Source organism: Syngnathus scovelli, chromosome 1 (assembly GCF_024217435.2).
Source record: "Syngnathus scovelli strain Florida chromosome 1, RoL_Ssco_1.2, whole genome shotgun sequence".
In the NCBI taxonomy this organism is placed as follows: Eukaryota; Metazoa; Chordata; class Actinopteri; order Syngnathiformes; family Syngnathidae; genus Syngnathus; species Syngnathus scovelli.
In genome coordinates this window covers 18660115-18680097 of record NC_090847.1, presented here as the reverse complement: position 1 = coordinate 18680097, position 19983 = coordinate 18660115, and the positions used below count along the sequence as shown (strand labels likewise).

The window sequence follows — 19983 nt, the reverse complement described above, 5'->3', positions numbered from 1 at the left end:
GGGGTGGATTAGAGCTGGGGAGGCACTAGGGCAAAAAAAAAAAAAAAAAAAAATAGAGCATCAGTCTCGTCTCAAGACGTGCTAAAGGCGGAGACGAGGTCGGAACGGCGTCGCAGACCGCACTACTGTCCGCCCGCCTTCCTGTATCGTCAGACGGACATGAGATTTACAGGTATGTGGCCGCCTTGCCATGGATGAAGCGTCTCTCGAAGATGAGCGTGGTTTCGCTGGTGATGTGATCTGTGTACTGATGATGGCTGGAGAGTGAGCGAGAAGCTCATTTTTCCGCCTCACTTCCTGCTCACACGGTGCATCATTCTCGGTATTATTTAGTGCTTACACATAATAGGTATTATTTAGTGCTTACAGACACTAGTGGGTCGTTGGGCGTTCCTGACTGATAGACGAGAGTGAGACGGCTCTCTTTTATTATTCCCACACACGGAATTTCCGTTAGCTTCCAGCGGCATCGTAGCTGATGTGAGATGGGTGGGGTGAAGAGAGCGCAGCAAGTGCACGGATGAGTGATGGAGGCCACGCGATTTTTCTCCTTCTCAAATGGAGGGGAAAACTTCCACTGTGGTATTTAAAATGAAGTCGTCTGATAACCGACTCGTTATTTTGTATTAGGAGGTTCAGCGTGGCTATGAGAGTGAGCGAGGTGTCAACATTCACTGCTCTCACGGTGGCACGCCTGCGGGCCCGTGACTGATGCTCAAATGACATTCAGTTTTCGCCTACTTCTGCTCTACGTCTAAATGAACAATTTCCAATGTAATCACGCGATCGACGTGCATAAAGCCGTGCACACTTTACTTCCTTATCTCCCACGCCTTCCGCACTATTTTGTGAATGTGTAATTCAGCCCCTCACCCAAAGCAGTGATGTCACGATTTGTAGTTGACCTCATACTTCACCAAATATTACTCTCGTCTATACCGTGAATTTTCCTCCAAAGCGCCATTCAACATCGGTATGAAATACGGCACTATTTTCTGTCCAGCTCTCAAAATACATCATTGGCTACAACTGAATGATCTAATGACACCCAGTGAGTATTTTCACGCATTGTGCTTTACACCAAATATAAGGCTCTGTTTTGATTGCAACAGTCCAAATCATAGTGGATCGTGTTTGATATTGTGGTTGTTTGAATAGTTTGTATTTGGACAACACTACGTCATCTGATGTGTCTCTAATTTGTGAATTTCTGAATATCACCACATAAACTGGGCAGAATAATCTTTACTGAGAGGTATTCCAAGATAAACATTTGTTTCAAATGGCATGCCTATAATTTTTCGGGACATCAAACTGGATATGTTAGTGTTTATAGGTGTTTTTCTTCAAGATTCAAGAGTTTTTATTCGCCATGTTTGAGCGTGCCAAACAAGGAATTTGACTTCGGTACATCACAGCCTCTGTTCAACATTTAGGTGACTAACAACACTCAGGACATGTGAAAAATGACAAATATTCTCAAACATCCCCTGATCTTAAACTCCTAGGAGGGCAAGGAACAACTCAAAACTCCAACTAGGGGAAATGAGAAACCTTGAGAAGAGACCACAGATGGGCAGGTCCCTCTTCCAGGATGACCCTCCCATCTGTGGTCTCTTCTCAAGGTTTCTCATTTCCCCTTAAGATCATCTTCACATTCAATTCTCGAGCAAATCTACACATTGATTGTTATTACCGCAAAATCACGTAGATTCTTTTGTCATGCCTACAGAAAATTTCATCACAATACTTTCTTGATCAAAATCAAAGTCAAAGTCAGCTTTATTGTATTATCAAACATCAAACAAAATGTAAGCGCATTATGCACTCTCATGTAGCTAAAAATATGCAAAAATAAGAAAACAGTCCCTGCGTTTTAGTACAGTGCTACATATAATTGTAAGCAATCGTCACAATAATTAAGATATTACACAGAAGATACCCTTTCGGGTAGATGTGTATTCTGATTATATCTTTTTGTTTTTATTGTCGATCATTTTAGTTTGTGTAATGTAGTCTTCTTAATGGTGTGGCTATGTACAATTTACTAAACAAGCAGTTTCAGATTTCTGACAGATAATCTGACATTCTATTCTTGACACTGTAATAATGTAATGCCTCTAGGTGTAAAGAGAACAATGCTTATAGTTATAGTTATATTTGCAGCAAGGTCCACAAGTGGGTACCATGTGTCCTTCACATTTATTGCTTTGGATTTGAATTGTGGGTATTCAGGCTCCCCCTAGCATGCATATTAAACAGCCATAAGACAGAAAAGACCAAATAATTATAGATGCTTTGTTTTGTCTGTTTGTTTGTAATGTTAACCCTAACCCTCCCAACCCTTTGCTTTCTGTGTTACACAGAATAATGAATGTGATTGGTCACGTGTTTTCGAACAAACATCCATTGTAACTGGTCTAAAATAAAAACCTGTCATTGATGGGGTCAGGTCATACTTGCCAATGTCCCATACTGTACACGTCACAGACTTTGCTGGAACGTGTGTTTGAAAATGCTCTAGAGTGGTTTTGTTTGGTGGGGGTGAATCAATGTAACAAAGGCAACCCCGGGGCAGGGGACTGACTACATTGAGCAGTGTGACCCTTTACTTGACACACTTTCGCTCAGTGTGTGTTGAGTAGTATCAGACTCTGGCCACAGTTCTCTGCAATAGTATAAAAACAATTGCCATAATACTTTGAATTGCACTGTCATAGATTTATTACTTTAATAATCCAGTATGTTTATCTGAGTGATGGAAGTAAATTGTCCATGTTACCTTCTCATTTGTTTCTCACTGTTTGATTGTCACAGGGTCACTTTCTCATGCAAGTTCATTGGTTGATCCTGTCATGAGTAGAGCTACCCTAAATTGTAAATAATGGAAGAACTGCATAGTCACCTGCCATCTGTTATCCACAGACTTCACTTTTAAAATCAGAATATTGGCAGTATTCATTTTTACACACATACACACCCACGAAGACTACCGCATGATTTTGATCTTTAAAGTTGCCTATAATGTTATTTATTAATACGGTTAATCTTGACCAAAAAAAACCTCCAAATAGTATAAAATAGGCCTAGCTCTTCTAAACACCATTGTGAAGAAGAGGGGCCCTTTGCTGTGTAAAGGTGATGAGCACACATGCACACTCAGAGACTAGCATACGGTGGGAAAGTTTATTCAGCCAACTAAAGCTTTAAAGGCCTGTGTTCACAAATGTGAATAGGATCTACGCTCAGCAGCTCTGTTAAACGCTAGTCACGTCTACTAAGTTGTACTTTTCTATAAGGAGAATAATTACATACCAGTCTTTCTGGGTGATTCAAGTCTATAAAATCAAAACCTTGTATTTGGAACAACTTTGTACATTATCTCTTTGAGGTTGTTTCTGAGTATTGTATTTTCCACACCATAAGGCTTCGGGCTGAGAGGTGCAGACTCAATTTGTGGGGGCTATTTTGTACTTAATCCACACATAGGGTGCACTGCATTATAGGCTGCATGCATGCCATGACTTATGGTGAACAAGAAAAACGTAATGGGAGCAAGACAGTGAGTTTGGTTGTACTTTATTCTACTATTTAATTGTGAACTGTACTGTACTCACATTATTGTTAATTGATATTCATACACAAATCCATCAAAGTCCTCATCTTCTATATGTGACTGTTGGCCAAGTTCGCCATTACACATGCCAAGTTCTCTCTCGTCATTGTCACGTTGTTCTTTGGCTCCAGCTTCCTACATGTTCTCCCCGTGCCTGCGTGGGTTTCCTTCAGTGCTCTGGTTTCTTCATTCCAAAAAAATGCATGGTAGGCTGATTGAGCAATCGTATTTGCCAGCAGGTGAATGGCTGGCAACCAGGTTGTCCCCCGCCTACTGCCAGAAGTCAGCTGGGATAGGCTCCAGCTCGCCCGCGACCCTTGGGAGGAAAAAAGGTTTAGAAAATGGATGGATGGATGGATGGATGGATGGATGGATGGATGGATGGATGGATGGATGGATGGATGGATGGATGGATGGATGGATGGATGGATGGATGGATGGATGGATGGACAATCTATATCAGAGGTCCCTGATTCTGGTCCTCTGGGTCCGGTGTACAGCATGTTTTCCATGTCTCACTGCTGCAACACGCCTGACTCAAATGATCAGCTTCTGTACACCTTGCTGTTTATCTGATCATTTGTAGCACCAGGGAGACATAAGCATGACACCAGACCTCGAGGGCTGGAATTGGTGAGCTCTGGTCGATATATTATTAATTCATTTGAGTAAATGAAAATGATGAATGAATAAGGTTAACAATGTGATGTTTTGCAGTACCAGTTCACAGGTGGAAACTCAAAAGAGTCTGAGAAGGTCACACCTAATAGTTTATTCTGGCTCATTTATTTTCCACACACATCTTTACGCTTCTGGCTGTGCATATTAAACCGATTATTGGCCCTGTCAACTTTATCTGCTGGGTCAGATATACACACGAATTCCCAGAGACCCATGATGAGCATTAAGAGCTTATGTTGCCGCAGTTGTGCTAGTAGTGATTGTCATGAAAAAAAGGGCAAAGGCTGCACTTACTCATGAGGAACACTACATTCCTAGTGGCGTTGAAGATAATGTATTACATTAATTATATATTGCTTCCGGAGTTGGGCATTCTGTCAGACACTCTTGCTGATGAGTGCCCATTATGACGACGATAGTTGATAGATGGCAAAATAAAAAATTAAAAAATGACGGACTAAGCGCCTACAGAAGTGGGTTTTTGTCTCAGTGTAATCATCACTAACCAGGTGGCATGGTGGAAAACTGGTTAGCGCATCCGTCTCAAAGTTCAGGGGTTGAGGGTTCGATCCCAGCTCCAGACATCCTGTGTGGAAGCTGCATGTTCTCCCCATGCCTGCGTGGGTTTTTCCAGGCACTTCAGTTTCCTCCCACATTCCAAAAACATGCATGGTAGTTTTGTCCATAGGTATGATTGTGAGCGTGAATGGTCATTTGTCTATGTGTGCCTGCGATTGAATGGCAACCAGTTCAGGATGAACCCCACCTTGTTCTCAGAGATCACTAGGAGAGGCTCCAGCACGCCTGCAAACCACGTGAGAAGTGGTTCGGATGGTGAATGAATGAATGAATGTGTAATGGGTGGCGGCACTGTGATATTATTCGATAGTGACAGCCTTAGATGGCAATGTGCCATCTGCTTGCGGTACATCCACAGATTTGCACAATACTTGGTATTAATGCTAACTAAGTTCTGCCTCCACTCGTTCTGGTTTTACGTACTGTCACCACGGGTTCTTTTTCCACACTCTGGTCTCTGCTTTTCTAAGTAGAAGTAGCTTGCTCCACCCCATATAGCCGACTGTGATCGTCAAGACACCGCAGACAAAACATGTCAAGTCACTCTGTGGGATTTTTATTGGCTATTCATCTCATGTTCTCTTTCCGTCTTTCAGACTTGAGTGTGGTGTGAGTGAGGTTTTGTAACCATGACGACCCACGTGACCCTGGAAGATGCCCTATCCAATGTGGACCTGCTGGAGGAACTGCCCCTCCCAGACCAGCAGCCATGCATTGAACCCCCTCCCTCCTCCATTATGTACCAGGTACAACCCCACCCATGCTGTCACCTGATAAGTGTCAAAGTGTCTCACTCTGCTCACTAATCTCTTCTTCTCCAGGCCAATTTTGATACCAACTTTGAAGATAGGAACGCGTTTGTGACTGGCATCGCTCGTTATATTGAGCAAGCTACAGTCCACTCCAGCATGGTGAGGCCTGCTTTCGATTTTCAAACAGTTCAATGTGACTGGCCTCAATAGTATGGCCATCCGGTCTGTTCTTTCCCCCATCTAATAAGTACGACAAAGCCAAATGTGATGTGCAGCCTCTGCAAATTGATTCTAGTTTTGATATCACCATGTTCACACACTTGAGCCAGGCAAAGTTCCTCTCAACTTCCTCTTCCATGAATGATGCTGTAAGGTGACTAGTGGGACTGGACTTACAAATAAGGGAAGCTGTGCTTTATTCAACTCTATTTCATCAGGAAGTCCCACTTAGGGTGAAGCCAGTCTATTTGAGGATACTAGAGCAAGAGGGATTGAGAACTGTGTCTCACCTCTTTCTGAATGGAAGAATTGTTCCTCTGCTGAAATATTAATAAAGTGCACAGTCATTATGGAACAGGTTACTCATCTGAGAGCAATTGTACGTGCGTTTCCATGAAGACATTCTAGCTTAAACACAAACCTCCACATAGTAAAATGATAAACAATTAATTGTCAAAATGCTGTGTGCAATTAACAAACGTCGAAAAAAATAACAATTGCTCAAATGTTCTTTCGGTTTGAAATACGTATGTATGTATGCTGTTTTTTCATGTAAGATGTTCTATCAGTTTTTTTTAATTGTATGTTTGGTACTAATGAGGAACTAATGAGGCGGAAAGTAAGCATACTTGACACCATTAGGTAATGACCATAAAGTCATTAACAATATAAAGTTAACATTTTTATTTGAATTGGATTATGACAGGAGATATTGTTCACATGGTTGAACATCATTCACATCATTATTACTTTTTCACTTTGTGCAGAATGAAATGCTGGAAGAAGGACATGAGTATGCAGTGATGCTTTACACTTGGAGAAGCTGCTCTCGAGCTATTCCGCAGGTAACACTCAGACATGCGAACAAATGTTGATTGGTGGACTCAGACTTTACTTTCAATTCACAGTACTGTAATATTAAGTATGGTGTTTGTTGTATTGTCATCTTCAACCCACAAGTTCCTCTTTTGATGGGTGGGAGAATACCTCTCACACATGAAGAAAACACCCAAAAAATATACTATAGAACACGTGTCAAACTCAAGGCCAGATACGGCCCGCCACATCATTTTATGTGGCCCGCGAAGACAAATTGTGCATCAAATTCGTGTCATTACTAGAATTGAAAATTGTCTTCACTTTTAATATCTTTTTTTTTTAAGATTTGACCAGTTTTTACTCGTCTGATATGAAAAGGAGTTATTTGTCAGTTTGTTTTGTAGCTTTTACTGTATATAATATGAGGTACATAATATGGGTCATAATGGCTCTCCGAAAGAAGATATGACTACAATGCAGCCCGCCAGAAAAATGAGTTTGACACCCCTGCTACAGAAGGTGTATTCATATTTTATGGAACCACTTGTCAGCATTCTTTTATTTATCGGAGCAACTTATCATGTACTTCAGCATTAGGTCCTGAATTGACCCCAAATTTGAAATGTCCACAATTAATTTGTAGTTCCATATCAGAATTACATTGGCAAGATATGTAATAGTGCTCTCTTGTGTTTATTAGGTGAAATGCAACGAGCAACCCAACAGGGTTGAGATCTACGAGAAAACAGTGGAAGTGTTGGAGCCAGAAGTCACCAAGCTCATGAAGTTTATGTACTTCCAAGTAAAACATTTTTATGTGATTATTTAAGCATCTGTAAAGGCATAAATGGCTAAAGCAAGTAGTATTTTATATCAACCAAATATTGCTGCAAATAATTCTGTGTTATGGTTTTCAATTCTTTTTCCCTTATGTAGCGGAAAGCTATAGAACGTTTCTGTAGCGAAGTGAAGCGTCTCTGCCATGCTGAGAGAAGGAAAGACTTTGTTTCTGAGGCCTATCTGCTCACTCTGGGAAAATTTATCAACATGTTTGCTGTACTGGACGAACTGAAAAACATGAAGTGTAGCGTAAAGAACGATCATTCTGCTTATAAAAGGTACTGTTCCACGGACACATGTCGTAAGCTTTCTCATTATTGCATTGGCTTTTCCAAAAGGGAACTGGTTCTTATGTTGGACTCTCTCTGTCTCTAGGGCTGCTCAGTTCCTGAGGAAGATGGCTGACCCTCAGTCCATCCAGGAATCTCAAAATCTTTCAATGTTCTTAGCTAACCACAACAGGATCACTCAGGTTTACCTATTAATTTCTACTTCTTGGATTATCCCTTCCAAATTGTGTAATTTTGCTGGTACATGTTGTGAAGCCTTGCTGGTATCACCGCAACAACAGCGTTCCGGTTTTGCGAAAAAGCTACTTTATTGTTGGTAGAGCCATAGGTTTACAAACTTTAAACATTCTCTCCTTCCCTTTGTTGTGTGTTTTTGTAGTGCCTGCACCAACAGTTGGAAGTGATTCCAGGTTATGAAGAACTTTTGGCAGATATTGTCAACATCTGTGTAGATTATTATGAGAACAAGATGTATTTGACTCCAAGTGAGAAGCACATGCTTCTCAAGGTACACACATTTAATGCTTTCTTACCCGATCTTTTACGGTAGTCATGTGCTTCAGCTTGCCTTTTTCCACATTAAAACAACACGTATGTTCTCATGTCAGGTGATGGGCTTTGGTCTGTACCTGATGGATGGAAATGTGAGTAATATCTACAAACTAGATGCCAAAAAGAGGATCAACCTTAGCAAGATCGACAAGTTCTTTAAAGTAAGACTTTGACCTTTTCAATAGATCTTTGTCCAAAATCAAACAAATCAGACGAGACTTTTTTTTCGTGTGCGTTTAAGCTTCAAGTGGTGCCACTCTTTGGAGACATGCAGATAGAGTTGTCCCGCTACATTGAGACAAGTGCTCACTACGAGGAAAACAAGTCCAAGTAAGAAACCCATTAATGCCCACTTTCATATAAACAGCTTTCTATCCTTTCTTGAAGCATATGAGCCCTCCCGTGTCTCCCCTCTGCACACAGATGGACGTGCACCCAGAGCAGCATTTCACCACAGTACAACCTATGTGAGCAAATGGTGCAGATCAGAGAGGACCACATTCGCTTCATCTCTGAGCTGGCGCGCTATAGCAACAGCGAAGTGGTGACGGGCTCAGGTCTGGACAGCCAGAAATCAGATGAGGAATACAGAGAGCTTTTTGACCTTTCACTGAGGGGTCTGCAGTTGTTGTCCAAGTGGAGTACGCATGTCATGGAAGTTGTGAGTAATACTTGTCAAATTACCAAGGATAGCTTGCTCACGGGTCGCAGAATACAGTTGGTAGACCTGCACAATATTTTTGTCATCCAACACAAGAGCTGTATCAGAGAGTTTACTTACGAAGATGATAATGCTCAATTATATTTTGAGGGGGCTTTTTGTCTCCTTTTTTTCGTCACCTTATTAAATTACCGGAGAGGATTTTTTTTCCCTCTCGTGCAATGAAATTGAAAAAAAAAAAAAACTTTTTAGTTTGCGGTATTATGTGTCTGCATCACAATTAAAGGGATTCAAAAGGGTTCTAACTTTGGTTCGTACCGTATTTGCATGGGTCTTCTCAGGGTGCCATGGCTTCTTTCAAAGTTTTAAAACCATATAGTACATATTAGGTGCATAATAGGCTGTGAATTGCAAATTGATGTGGATGTGAGTATAAATGATTGTTTGGTTTGTACAGTGTGTCATTGACTGATGGCCAGTTCAAGTTGTACCTTGCCTTTTGCCCAAAATCAATTGGGACCACATAACCTATGAAAATAGATAGACTGATTTGATGGTGTAGTTGTAATTGTACACGACTGAAACAAGCATAATTATATGAATATTAACTAAAACATATCCATTCAAACTGAGAATAATACATCTCTTGTATTATAGTAGCGCAATAGGATTGTGTAGGTGTACCCTATAACCTGTATTCTTAAAGTCACCATCAAAGTAATCGAACCTTTTTGGCTTTTTCAGTATTCATGGAAGCTGGTCCATCCCACAGATAAATTTTGTAATAAGGACTGTCCGGGCACAGCAGAGGAGTATGAACGAGCCACACGTTATAATTACACCAGCGAGGAGAAGTTTGCTCTGGTGGAAGTGATTGCCATGATTAAAGGCCTTCAGGTACAAAAGAGCCCTGGTCTCTCTACACTTTTGAGATGATTTATTTATGCTCTCATTCTGACAAACAAAGCAGCTTTTGTCTTTCATCTACATATTTTGAAAATGTTCTAGCTGTTACAAGTGTGGTGTTAAACATTCAGTACTCATGCCGATGTTGTTGTGACTATCAGGTCCTGATGGGCCGAATGGAGTCCGTTTTCAATCAGGCTATCAGGAATACCATCTACGCAGCTCTGCAGGACTTTGCCCAAATGACACTCCGAGAGCCTCTGCGCCAAGCTGTGCGCAAGAAGAAGAATGTCCTCATTAGGTACATAACTATCATATGATCAAAAGTACAACCATGCAATGTATTGTGTGACTTCATCATCCCATTTTCTTTCTCTTCAGCGTTCTTCAAGCTATTCGTAAAACCGTTTGTGACTGGGAGGGGGCGAGGGAACCTCCAAATGATCCGTGTCTGAGGGGGGAGAAGGACCCTAAAGGAGGTTTTGATATCAAGGTGCCGCGGAGAGCTGTGGGACCGTCTAGCACACAAGTAAGTGTCATTGGAGTTACTACCATCAAAAGGGACAGACATGATGACACAAATGAGCATCAAGTCAAAATGCTTTGTGTAATTCCTCTCAACTAATGTTTGTTTGCAAATACTGTACACTTACCAGCCACTTCATTTATTACATCAATGCGAGACGATTAAATTCAACACAGTTTCTTCCCATCATCGGTAATATACTTAGTTTTAATTTTCTTTATGGTTACTGCTGCAGTTGTAGCAAGAGAATAGTATTGCTATTGCTCTTACAATTAATTGTATAGTACAGTATAGTATGCAATAGAGTTGCTCTTGTAATCAATCCCATTAAACTGTCCAGTGTGTAGTGCATTGTGTGCGGTTTCTTCCTTCTTCAAAGTCCCTCTTTGTGTTCCCTGCAGCTGTACATGGTGCGCACTATGTTGGAGTCATTGATCGCTGACAAGAGTGGCTCTAAAAAGACCCTGCGCAGCAGTCTAGATGGACCCATTGTGGTCGCCATAGAAGACTTTCACAAACAATCCTTCTTCTTCACACACTTGCTCAACTTCAGTGGTGAGGACAACATCTCCTCTTTGAACAAGGCAGTTGGGGTCAGTAGTGGTTTTTAGCACGGGCGACACAAGGCAGCATTTTTTTATGTCACGTGAGGGGTGGCATGAGCAGTGGCTTCAGTGACTCAAGCCTGATGATCATTTCCAAGAGTCCTGTTTTTCTCCCGGTAGGGCCTGGCAGCACAGTTCATGGCAGCATCCATTTATTTTTTCTGCGTGTTCTTGGGGTGTTTTCACCAAGTGTAGCAAATCTGAACAGGTTCACCCCACACCAAGTCAAGTTACAAGGGGGACACTAAATCTAACAGCAGCCCTATTAGAATAAGTCAACCCACGAGAATAGGTACCCCCTTCCTATTTTAAAACGGTGAACCCTCGACATCAACTGACTTTTTGTGTCTTCCTGGGGGTGTTTTCACCAAGTGTAGCAAATTTGAATAGGTTCCCCCTCCCCAAGCACGTTTACAGGGGGTACTAATTCTAACAGCAGCCCTATTACAGTAAGTCAACCCGTGAGAATAAGTACCCCCTCCTACAGTAGCGGTTTTTGGCACAGGCGACACGGGTGGCCTCCCGGGGCGGCGGCACAACCGGAAATAGTTTCTCCTAGGGAGTAATTCAGTGTAGAACCACCACTGGTTGGGGTCCTTGTCCTTGACAACTTACCCCTGAATCTTGATTCATTTTACCAGACGTTTTGGCTTTTACTTTGCATCATGACTTTGCCTGAGTGCACAAAGTGTTTTTTTTCCATATAGGCTTGGTTGGATGATTGGATAACTTCCGCCTTGGGCTGGACGATTAATCAAAATTTGATTGCAATTTTGATCTTGGCTTCTCTCGATCTTTAAAACGTTATAATGGAATAAAAGTGCAGAACGGCGCAGTGTGTTAACGTGACTGTACCATTCCTGAGCATACTTTAAGCTATTTAATGACACCCTAGTTGGAGTTTAATGAAAAACTAAATGATCAACAAAAAATAATTACACACTTGTACATTTAAACAAAAATGTGTTATTTTGAAAACATTGCTAGCTATCATGCTAAAGTCATGGAGTTTAATGAAAAACTAAATGATCAACAAAAAATAATTACACACTTGTACATTTAAACAAAAATGTGTTATTTTGAAAACATTGCTAGCTATCATGCTAAAGTCAATGGAGGAGCCCATTTAAATGCTAACTGAAAATTAATTAAATAAACATTCACGCAAAATATCTTCTCAATCTGCGAGAAACAGCTCATATAAATAGGGACTCTATTAATTGAACTCTAATTAATAATTGAACTCCTTTAGAGTTCAATTACAACTTCGTTAGTTCTCATCGTATGCATTTAACTATCTATGCATGGCCCCAAAATGTTGCAGAAAGCCTTCCCAGATAAGTGAAGATGGTCCTCCTAACACACCAAATTTTATATTAAGTTCCTTTTGTGTCTTAATAGTTGTATGACTGCGATGCTTTACTACATAACAGGAGAACTATATAAAAAATTAGTCAAGTGTATTGATGTGCATTTATTTGACGAAATACTATACCTCACTTTGTTGTGTTCTTTCAATGTCCAGAGGCCCTGCAGCAGTGTTGTGACTTGTCCCAGCTCTGGTTTAGAGAATTCTTCCTTGAGCTGACCATGGGTCGCAGAATCCAGTTCCCTATTGAGATGTCCATGCCATGGATTCTCACTGACCACATCCTGGAGACCAAGGAACCATCAATGATGGAGTAAATCCGACTTCCTTAACAAATCGAATGGGTTTTGAGCAAAATGGTTTGCATTTAGTGTTTTCTTCATCTGCCTAGATATGTGCTGTATCCACTGGATTTGTACAATGACAGTGGCTACTATGCTCTCACGAAGTTCAAGAAGCAGTTCCTTTATGATGAAATTGAGGCAGAGGTGATCTTTAAGGGTTAATTAAATTCAAATGTCATTATTCTATGTCAGTTTCTTGAAATGTTTTTTTCCTTCTTCACAGGTAAACCTTTGCTTTGATCAGTTTGTCTACAAGTTGGCTGATCAGATATTTGCCTACTACAAAGCAATGGCTGGCAGGTAGGAAGTGTGAATTGGTTTTATTAAGTTTGGTGTTGTTGGTGCAATATCTTGTACCCATTTAAGAGTTTTCTTCCCCCCCACAGTGTCCTGCTTGATAAGCGCTTCCGGGCAGAATGTAAAAACTATGGCGTGATTATACCATACCCTCCTTCAAACCGCTATGAGACGTTGCTAAAACAGAGACATGTGCAGGTACGGGAAACAACTCGAGCATATTGTATAACTGTGGAGTTCATGTATTTTTATTTATTTATTTATTTTTTTTACTCTGTTCCTTCTGTGTGCTACAGCTTCTGGGTCGCTCCATTGACCTAAACCGTCTTATCACCCAGAGGATCTCTGCTGCCATGTATAAATCTCTGGATCATGCCATCAGCCGCTTTGAAAGCGAGGATCTCACATCTATTGTGGTAAAGATCACATACCGTAGCCCAATAAAATAGTTCAGCTTTCAATTTTAGTTTTAAACGCAATACTTTGCATCACACTTGGGGTCAGGAGTTGGAGTGGCTTCTGGAGATCAACAGACTCACCCACCGGCTTCTGTCCAAGCACATGACTCTGGACAGCTTTGATGCCATGTTCCGTGAGGCCAATCACAACGTCTCAGCTCCCTACGGTCGAATTACACTTCATGTTTTTTGGGAGCTCAATTTCGATTTCCTCCCTAATTATTGCTACAACGGATCCACAAACCGGTCTGTCTGTGTTTTCAGATGCACCTTATATACATAGTGAATCGTTCTAAGCATGTTTTCTTTTCAGATTTGTACGCACAGCCATTCCTTTCACCCAAGAGCCTCAGAGAGACAAGCCAGCCAATGTACAGCCTTACTACCTGTATGGGTCCAAGGTGTGCCACAGTCTGCCACACATTTAATTTTCTAAATGATTTTTCAACTCCTTGGGTTGAAACCGACTATCACTGTATGTAATTTGCTGGCTGATACTGACTCTTTCTTTGTCTCCTCTTTCCCTCCTAGCCTCTGAACATTGCCTACTCTCACATATATAGCTCGTACAGGAACTTTGTTGGCCCACCTCATTTCAAGACTATTTGTCGTCTTCTTGGTTACCAAGGCATTGCTGTTGTGATGGAGGAGCTGCTAAAGATTGTCAAGAGCTTGGTATTCATCATCATTTTCCACTTGGCCTTCCTAAACATTTCCATTCCACCTATTTTTTATGGAATCTTAACATGACGTGCATCGTCTTTCTGTAGTTACAGGGCACCGTTCTGCAGTATGTAAAAACACTCATCGAAGTTATGCCCAAAATCTGTCGCCTACCCCGCCACGAGTATGGCTCCCCAGGTAAGCCGTTCTCCTCTGTTTTGACCATAAATTATGCTCTGTCGCAATGTGGGACAACAAATCCTTTTCGATTCATCCCAGTAGTCTTAGATAGAAGTATAGTCGACTTTTTACCAAACGCATTTGATTTGGTAAAGTATTTTATAGTTGAGTTTTGTAATGTCTAGCCGATAGAAAGAGTACGGCAAGATTCCCATACTCTTTTCGTTGTAGGGATCTTGGAGTTCTTCCACCATCAACTCAAGGATATTATTGAGTATGCTGAGCTCAAGACAGATGTCTTCCAGAGCTTGAGGGAGGTGGGGAACGCCATCCTCTTCTGCCTGCTCATCGAGCAAGCTCTGGTAAGACTAACTCTATGGCGGGCGTGACAGTTTGAGCTGGTATAAGAGCCGCCAGCCTGGACTGTGCATGTCTTATGTTGTTCGTCTGGGAGCCTGAAGTTTTCTGCCTTATTTAAGATGTTGATTTTCTCTAAATCACGCGGTCTTTCAGGCCCCAGTCTGAGTGCTGCAGTGAGTTTAATCTTGAAACTATGATTCTATTTTTCATTGCACGCTGGCATCAACCACAGGTGGTAAGGACATGGGTTTTGTATATTGCTATCTAGATAACTTTGAAATGAGTTGTTTCTTTCTGTTCTTCTCATTTTAGTTTGGCTTGCTGTGTTTCTTTTCTCTGTACTGTTTGCATGACACGATTTATATCCCATCAGGCCTACAAAAACATTGTGGAATTATCTGAGATCTAAAGAAAGGCAATTAGTGATAAAGCTACTGTATAAGAATCCCAATGTGTTTTTCATCCACTGAGGAAAGTGTATCACATTTTGGGAGGGTTGCCTTTGCAGTCATGTGCTTCCATGCATTTATTCCGATTCTAGATGCATGTTCTTGTTTGCACATCTGTCTTTCTTTTAAAACTAACCTTTTGAAATGCACATTTGTACATACATTTATTGTATTTTAACATACATACATAGGTGCATGTGTCCTGCTTTTATTATTGCATGGCTCTTGCTGACATGAATGCACAAATAAATTATTTAGCATTCTGCTTCATTTAGTTTAGACCGTTCCATTATTCAATAAGAACAGTTTTGAGAAAACCTTTTTTGCTCTAGAATGTGTCCATGTGTACAAAGAAAAGTCCATACCGCCCATTGTTATTGAAAGACTTGAGAGCTCTGACCTTAACCCCCTTAAAAAAACATTTTGCATCAACTAGAACCCGTCTTGTGTGTCTGGCCTTCTCCAATCAACCCAATTCCACATGCTTTCATTTGCACTGCCAAATCAACAGTGATACTGACACCCTTACAAGTGTCTTTTACAAATTTTCTCATTGTTTTAAACTACCAAAACCATACCCAAACATTAAACATTAGATTTCTCAGATGTAGACATCGAATTGACACAGCATACATAGACTGTGGATAGGAAAGTATGGTGAATGAATAAGAATTTAATATCACTTCATGGCTTGCATGCATGCTCTGGAAGGATGTTTTTGTTTGTTTGTGTGCTTTATTTTAAATTACATCTCATTCAAATTATTTTATCTTGTATACTTTTTTAATATCAGTCACAGGAAGAAGTGTGTGACCTTCTTCATGCTGCCCCCTTCCAAAACATTCTGCCGAGAGTATACATCAAAGGTATTTTTGGCTAGAAATTATTCAAACAGAATGGATGACTCTTTGTTTGTTTTTTTGAGTGTGTAATACACGTCACATTAATAAATGTTTCTGTGATGTGTAGAGGGAGAGCGTCTGGAAGTGAGGATGAAAAGGCTCGAAGCAAAGTATGCCCCTCTTCACCTTGTGCCTCTGATTGAGAGGCTGGGGACCCCTCAGGTATCTTGTGCACATTTAAACTAAAAATTAAAAAGAGTATGAACATGACCAAAACTAAAATGATAGCAACGAATAGACTAAAACTAAAACGGGCTGCACAAAACACTACTAATGTAATTTCATTGTTTTGTCTTTCTGGTAGCAAATTGCCATTGCACGTGAGGGAGATTTGCTGACCAAAGAGCGCCTGTGCTGCGGCCTTTCCATGTTTGAGGTCATCCTGACCCGCATCCGGAGCTTTTTGCAAGATGGGGTGTGGCGCGGGCCTCCTCCCACCAATGGTGTCATGCATGTCGATGAGTGCATGGAATTCCACCGCCTCTGGAGTGCAATGCAGTTTGTGTATTGCATTCCAGTGGGCACTCATGAGTACACAGCAGAGTGAGTAACGCCAGATTGATGTATGTCAAAATGGACAGATGTACTGTGGAAGAATTAAGGAACACGTCTCTATTTCAAGACTGACTGCCAATAAGTGAGACAAGACACAAGTGATCAAAGAAACAAAAACAATATGATGTAACAAGAAACATACATAAACCCTACCTGCAGGCCTGCTGGGTGAGAGGCCTGGTCCTAAGGTCTGCCACAATACCAATTTTTTTCAGACCGATACCACTACGAGTAGTCACTGATAACAAATTCCAATAGTAATTTGGAGACCTAAAATAGTTTCAAACAGGATTAAATTAAAGTCCAACGTAGAGTTAATACAGTTATCAAAATAATCTTATCTCACTCCCAAGCAGTCTCCCCTTCTGCGCTGAGTGCATGATGACTTCCAGGTCAGATTTTTGCGAGCTGGCCGTTACGACTGGGGTTGCATTGCAAAAAATTAGATGCGTATACAATTTCGGACCACATATGAGACCGACGATGGTTAGATTTTGAAATAAAAAAAAAAATCTGAATCTGTTCCGACTGACAATCAGATACTGGTTGCATGCGGGCAAAAAAAAAAAATCCAATCTGGATTGCATTTGCTAGCGATTTGAACCAGAACAAAGACTTAAAAAAATCCAGCGGGACTCTTGTTATGGATCCAAACTGGTTAATTGTCTGGAGATAAGATTCTGTAGCACTGGTCATGTTATTACCACCAGGTAAAATTAGGGAGCCTTTTTTAAACTGATACCAATACAAGTACTCAATACAATGACAGATAATAAATAATATATAATAAAGAAATATAGATGTAGCCGTTTTCCTTAAAATTGTGTGGAAAATATGACCATTTTTCATTCTTCTAACGTCTACTTTGTGGTTCCTATTCGTAAAACGTCCACAAGAGAGCAACCGATACTGGTATCGACCTCTGCTACAAGTACCGATCGATACCTTGAATAAGGCTGGTATTGGCAACGGTACGATACCTAGTATCGGTACTCGCCCATCCCTCATAAAAATATTTATCCAAGTACTATTTCTGAGATATTTCTGAGATTTCTGAGCCTTACCTTACTTGAATCAATGTGCCTGTGGCTTTAGTTATATTTGTAATACTTAACTCCAAACACATACAGTTGCAATTAACCACAGTAAGTCAGATGTGTAGCATTACTTGTGTGGTTTGACGTTTAGGCAGTGCTTTGGGGATGGTCTGAACTGGGCCGGCTGTGCTGTCATTGTTCTGTTGGGACAGCAACGTCGTTTTGATCTCTTTGACTTCTGCTACCACCTGCTCAAAGTCCAAAGACAAGATGGCAAGGATGAGATCATCAAAAATGTGGTGGGTATACTGTTTCCGAAATGAAATACAAACAAGTATATTCAGTGTTGAATGTTTATCCCATTGCTGAATAACTGCAATTCGTATATTCACTATTGTCTTTTTCACAGCCACTAAAGAAGATGGCAGACCGCATCAGGAAGTACCAGATTCTTAACAATGAAATCTTTGCTATCCTAAACAAGTACATGAAGGCTGTGGAGACAGACAGTTCCACTGTGGAGCATGTTCGCTGTTTCCAGCCTCCTATACACCAATCCCTGGCTACCACTTGTTGAAAACCAATATAAGCATACAGCATACAATGAAACACACATTCCTCATGGATATGATGCGTTTTTTTTGCCAATCTCTGGTCTCCTTCAATTCGGAGTTACTTTAATTTCTCCTCACATTGGCTAAGGGAAATTAAAAGGTGAATCATCTCAAACTGAGAATGCTTGCAGTAGTAGAAACTGCGAGACCAGAGGTGGAGGTATATCTTCACATCTCATTTTATTTTAACATACACATGACTCATGCATGCCCTTTCTTATTCTTTCAACTGCATACTAGAATGGATTACGGAAGCATATGACAAAATAGTACTTCAGGTCTGTGAATCTGTGAGTCACAGAATAAGGTAAATATGATTTTTTGCTGATTACTCTGATGCTAATCACTCAAGTTGACAAAATAAATCTGAGCGACAAAACCAGCTGCACTACTTACTACAGATGCTATGGGCTCACATCTGCTGACCAGAATATCTTTTTCTCATTGATGTAATCATCTGGTATGCCTAGACAGAGTTTTCTCTATACATAATACGTAATTTCTTCAATGATTTGCTGACTTTAAAGGGAATGATGTGCTTTGGCTGGTTTCATCTGCTTTTACTGATTTCACCACCTCCAAACCCCTCTGTTTATCATGATACATTTTTTCAATTCAACGCTAGTTTCAATGTAAATTTTACAGTCAAATTAAGTGAAGTGTTGGGTGTCGTAATTGTTCTTGTTTTACTATGAATAATTTTATTTACACATCCTTGGTATACTTGTCTGCTACTGACTGGAAAACTAATTTCTTTTTCATTCTTTTGCCTGTCGAACAATTTTTATATACTGTTCATGAATACACTGATGGTATTCCTTATTTAGAAAGAAAAAACAATGATGGGTGAACATGTTTTGCTTTTTTCCGGCGTTTTAAACAACAAAAACCTCTCAGTGTATGATGACAGTGCTGTACTAGATAAACCAGTTTGGAGTGTGTGTGTGGCTCATGCTGGTTTGGTAAATATATGAAATGAACAAACACGATACAAAAAGTTACATAGAATTAATTAAGCATTTCTTGAATATAGTCGGTAATGATTATTGTTGGACATTTTTAATTTAGCTTTAGCAGTGCTATCAAGATAAGCTAAATTAGCCCTATTTTTTCACAGGAATCACAAATTACTTATTCAGTAGTAACCCCTACCTTGTGAACTTTTTCTGAATAATTTTTAATTAAGAAATGTTGTTTTGTAACTCAATCTTTTTATTATATTTATTCAACTTTGATTAGTTGTTAATTTGCAGGTTTATCTAGTAAAAAAGGCACAAATATATCATTGCGAAACCTTAGCATGAAAGTGTAATTTATTGTCATCAATGGTTCCATTTGTGACATGAGGCTTTGTTTAAGTAATTGTACCAGTGACCATGTTTTGAAGTCAAGTATTAAAAATGGAGAAAAGATTATCAAATGTACAACAGTGGTCCTGCATAGGATTAGAAATTATGTTGTATTTCCATGAAATAAAACATGTTTAAATTGAAAATTTGTGTCATGCTTGAGGATCTTAGTTTGAATTGGGCATTGTGTATCTGACTCTGCCATTGTGTATCTGGAATGATCAGTTTCAAACTTTTTTTTTTAATCTTGGATCGCCATAATTAAAGACATCATGTTTTGCATTTTTAAGGAAATTAAATTGGATGGAAATCCATCCATCCATCCGTCCGTCCGTCCGTCCGTCCGTCCGTCCATCCATC

The 19983-nt window shown here is 40.3% G+C and overlaps 1 protein-coding gene across 4 annotated transcripts; it reads left to right on the top strand.

Annotated features, from left to right (window-relative positions):
- The first annotated feature begins 13 nt into the window (after positions 1 to 13).
- On the top strand, positions 14 to 19769 carry cyfip2 (cytoplasmic FMR1 interacting protein 2). 4 transcript variants are annotated; one of them, XM_049762844.2, is made up of 30 exons: positions 15 to 172; positions 5473 to 5622; positions 5698 to 5787; positions 6615 to 6692; positions 7367 to 7468; positions 7603 to 7784; positions 7882 to 7978; positions 8176 to 8304; positions 8405 to 8509; positions 8590 to 8678; positions 8772 to 9009; positions 9754 to 9906; positions 10077 to 10216; positions 10297 to 10444; positions 10843 to 10996; positions 12572 to 12728; positions 12807 to 12903; positions 12983 to 13059; positions 13146 to 13254; positions 13353 to 13472; positions 13561 to 13760; positions 13828 to 13915; positions 14046 to 14189; positions 14285 to 14375; positions 14589 to 14719; positions 15960 to 16032; positions 16136 to 16230; positions 16373 to 16611; positions 17812 to 17959; positions 18070 to 19769. In XM_049762844.2, exons 2-30 carry the CDS (start codon positions 5506 to 5508, stop codon positions 18235 to 18237), a joined length of 3759 nt encoding a protein of 1252 aa, XP_049618801.1. In that variant the 5' UTR covers positions 15 to 172; positions 5473 to 5505; the 3' UTR covers positions 18238 to 19769. The 4 variants fall into 4 exon arrangements, with proteins under 4 accessions (XP_049618890.1, XP_049618801.1, XP_049618642.1 ...); XM_049762685.2 differs by lacking the exon at positions 15 to 172 and adding an exon at positions 560 to 582 and having other exon boundaries at positions 14589 to 14721; positions 15959 to 16032; XM_049762774.1 differs by lacking the exon at positions 15 to 172 and adding an exon at positions 1027 to 1051 and having other exon boundaries at positions 14589 to 14721; positions 15959 to 16032.
- The last annotated feature ends 214 nt before the right edge of the window (positions 19770 to 19983 follow it).

Coding starts and splice junctions, on each gene's coding strand:
- cyfip2 (XM_049762685.2), top strand. CDS start 5,506: ATGACGACCCACGTGACCCTGGAAGATGCCCTATCCAATGTGGACCTG. Junction 9,010..9,753: donor GTACGCATGTCATGGAAGTT/GTGAGTAATACT, acceptor TGGCTTTTTCAG/TATTCATGGAAGCTGGTCCA. Junction 13,761..13,827: donor TACAACGGATCCACAAACCG/GTCTGTCTGTGT, acceptor TTTTCTTTTCAG/ATTTGTACGCACAGCCATTC.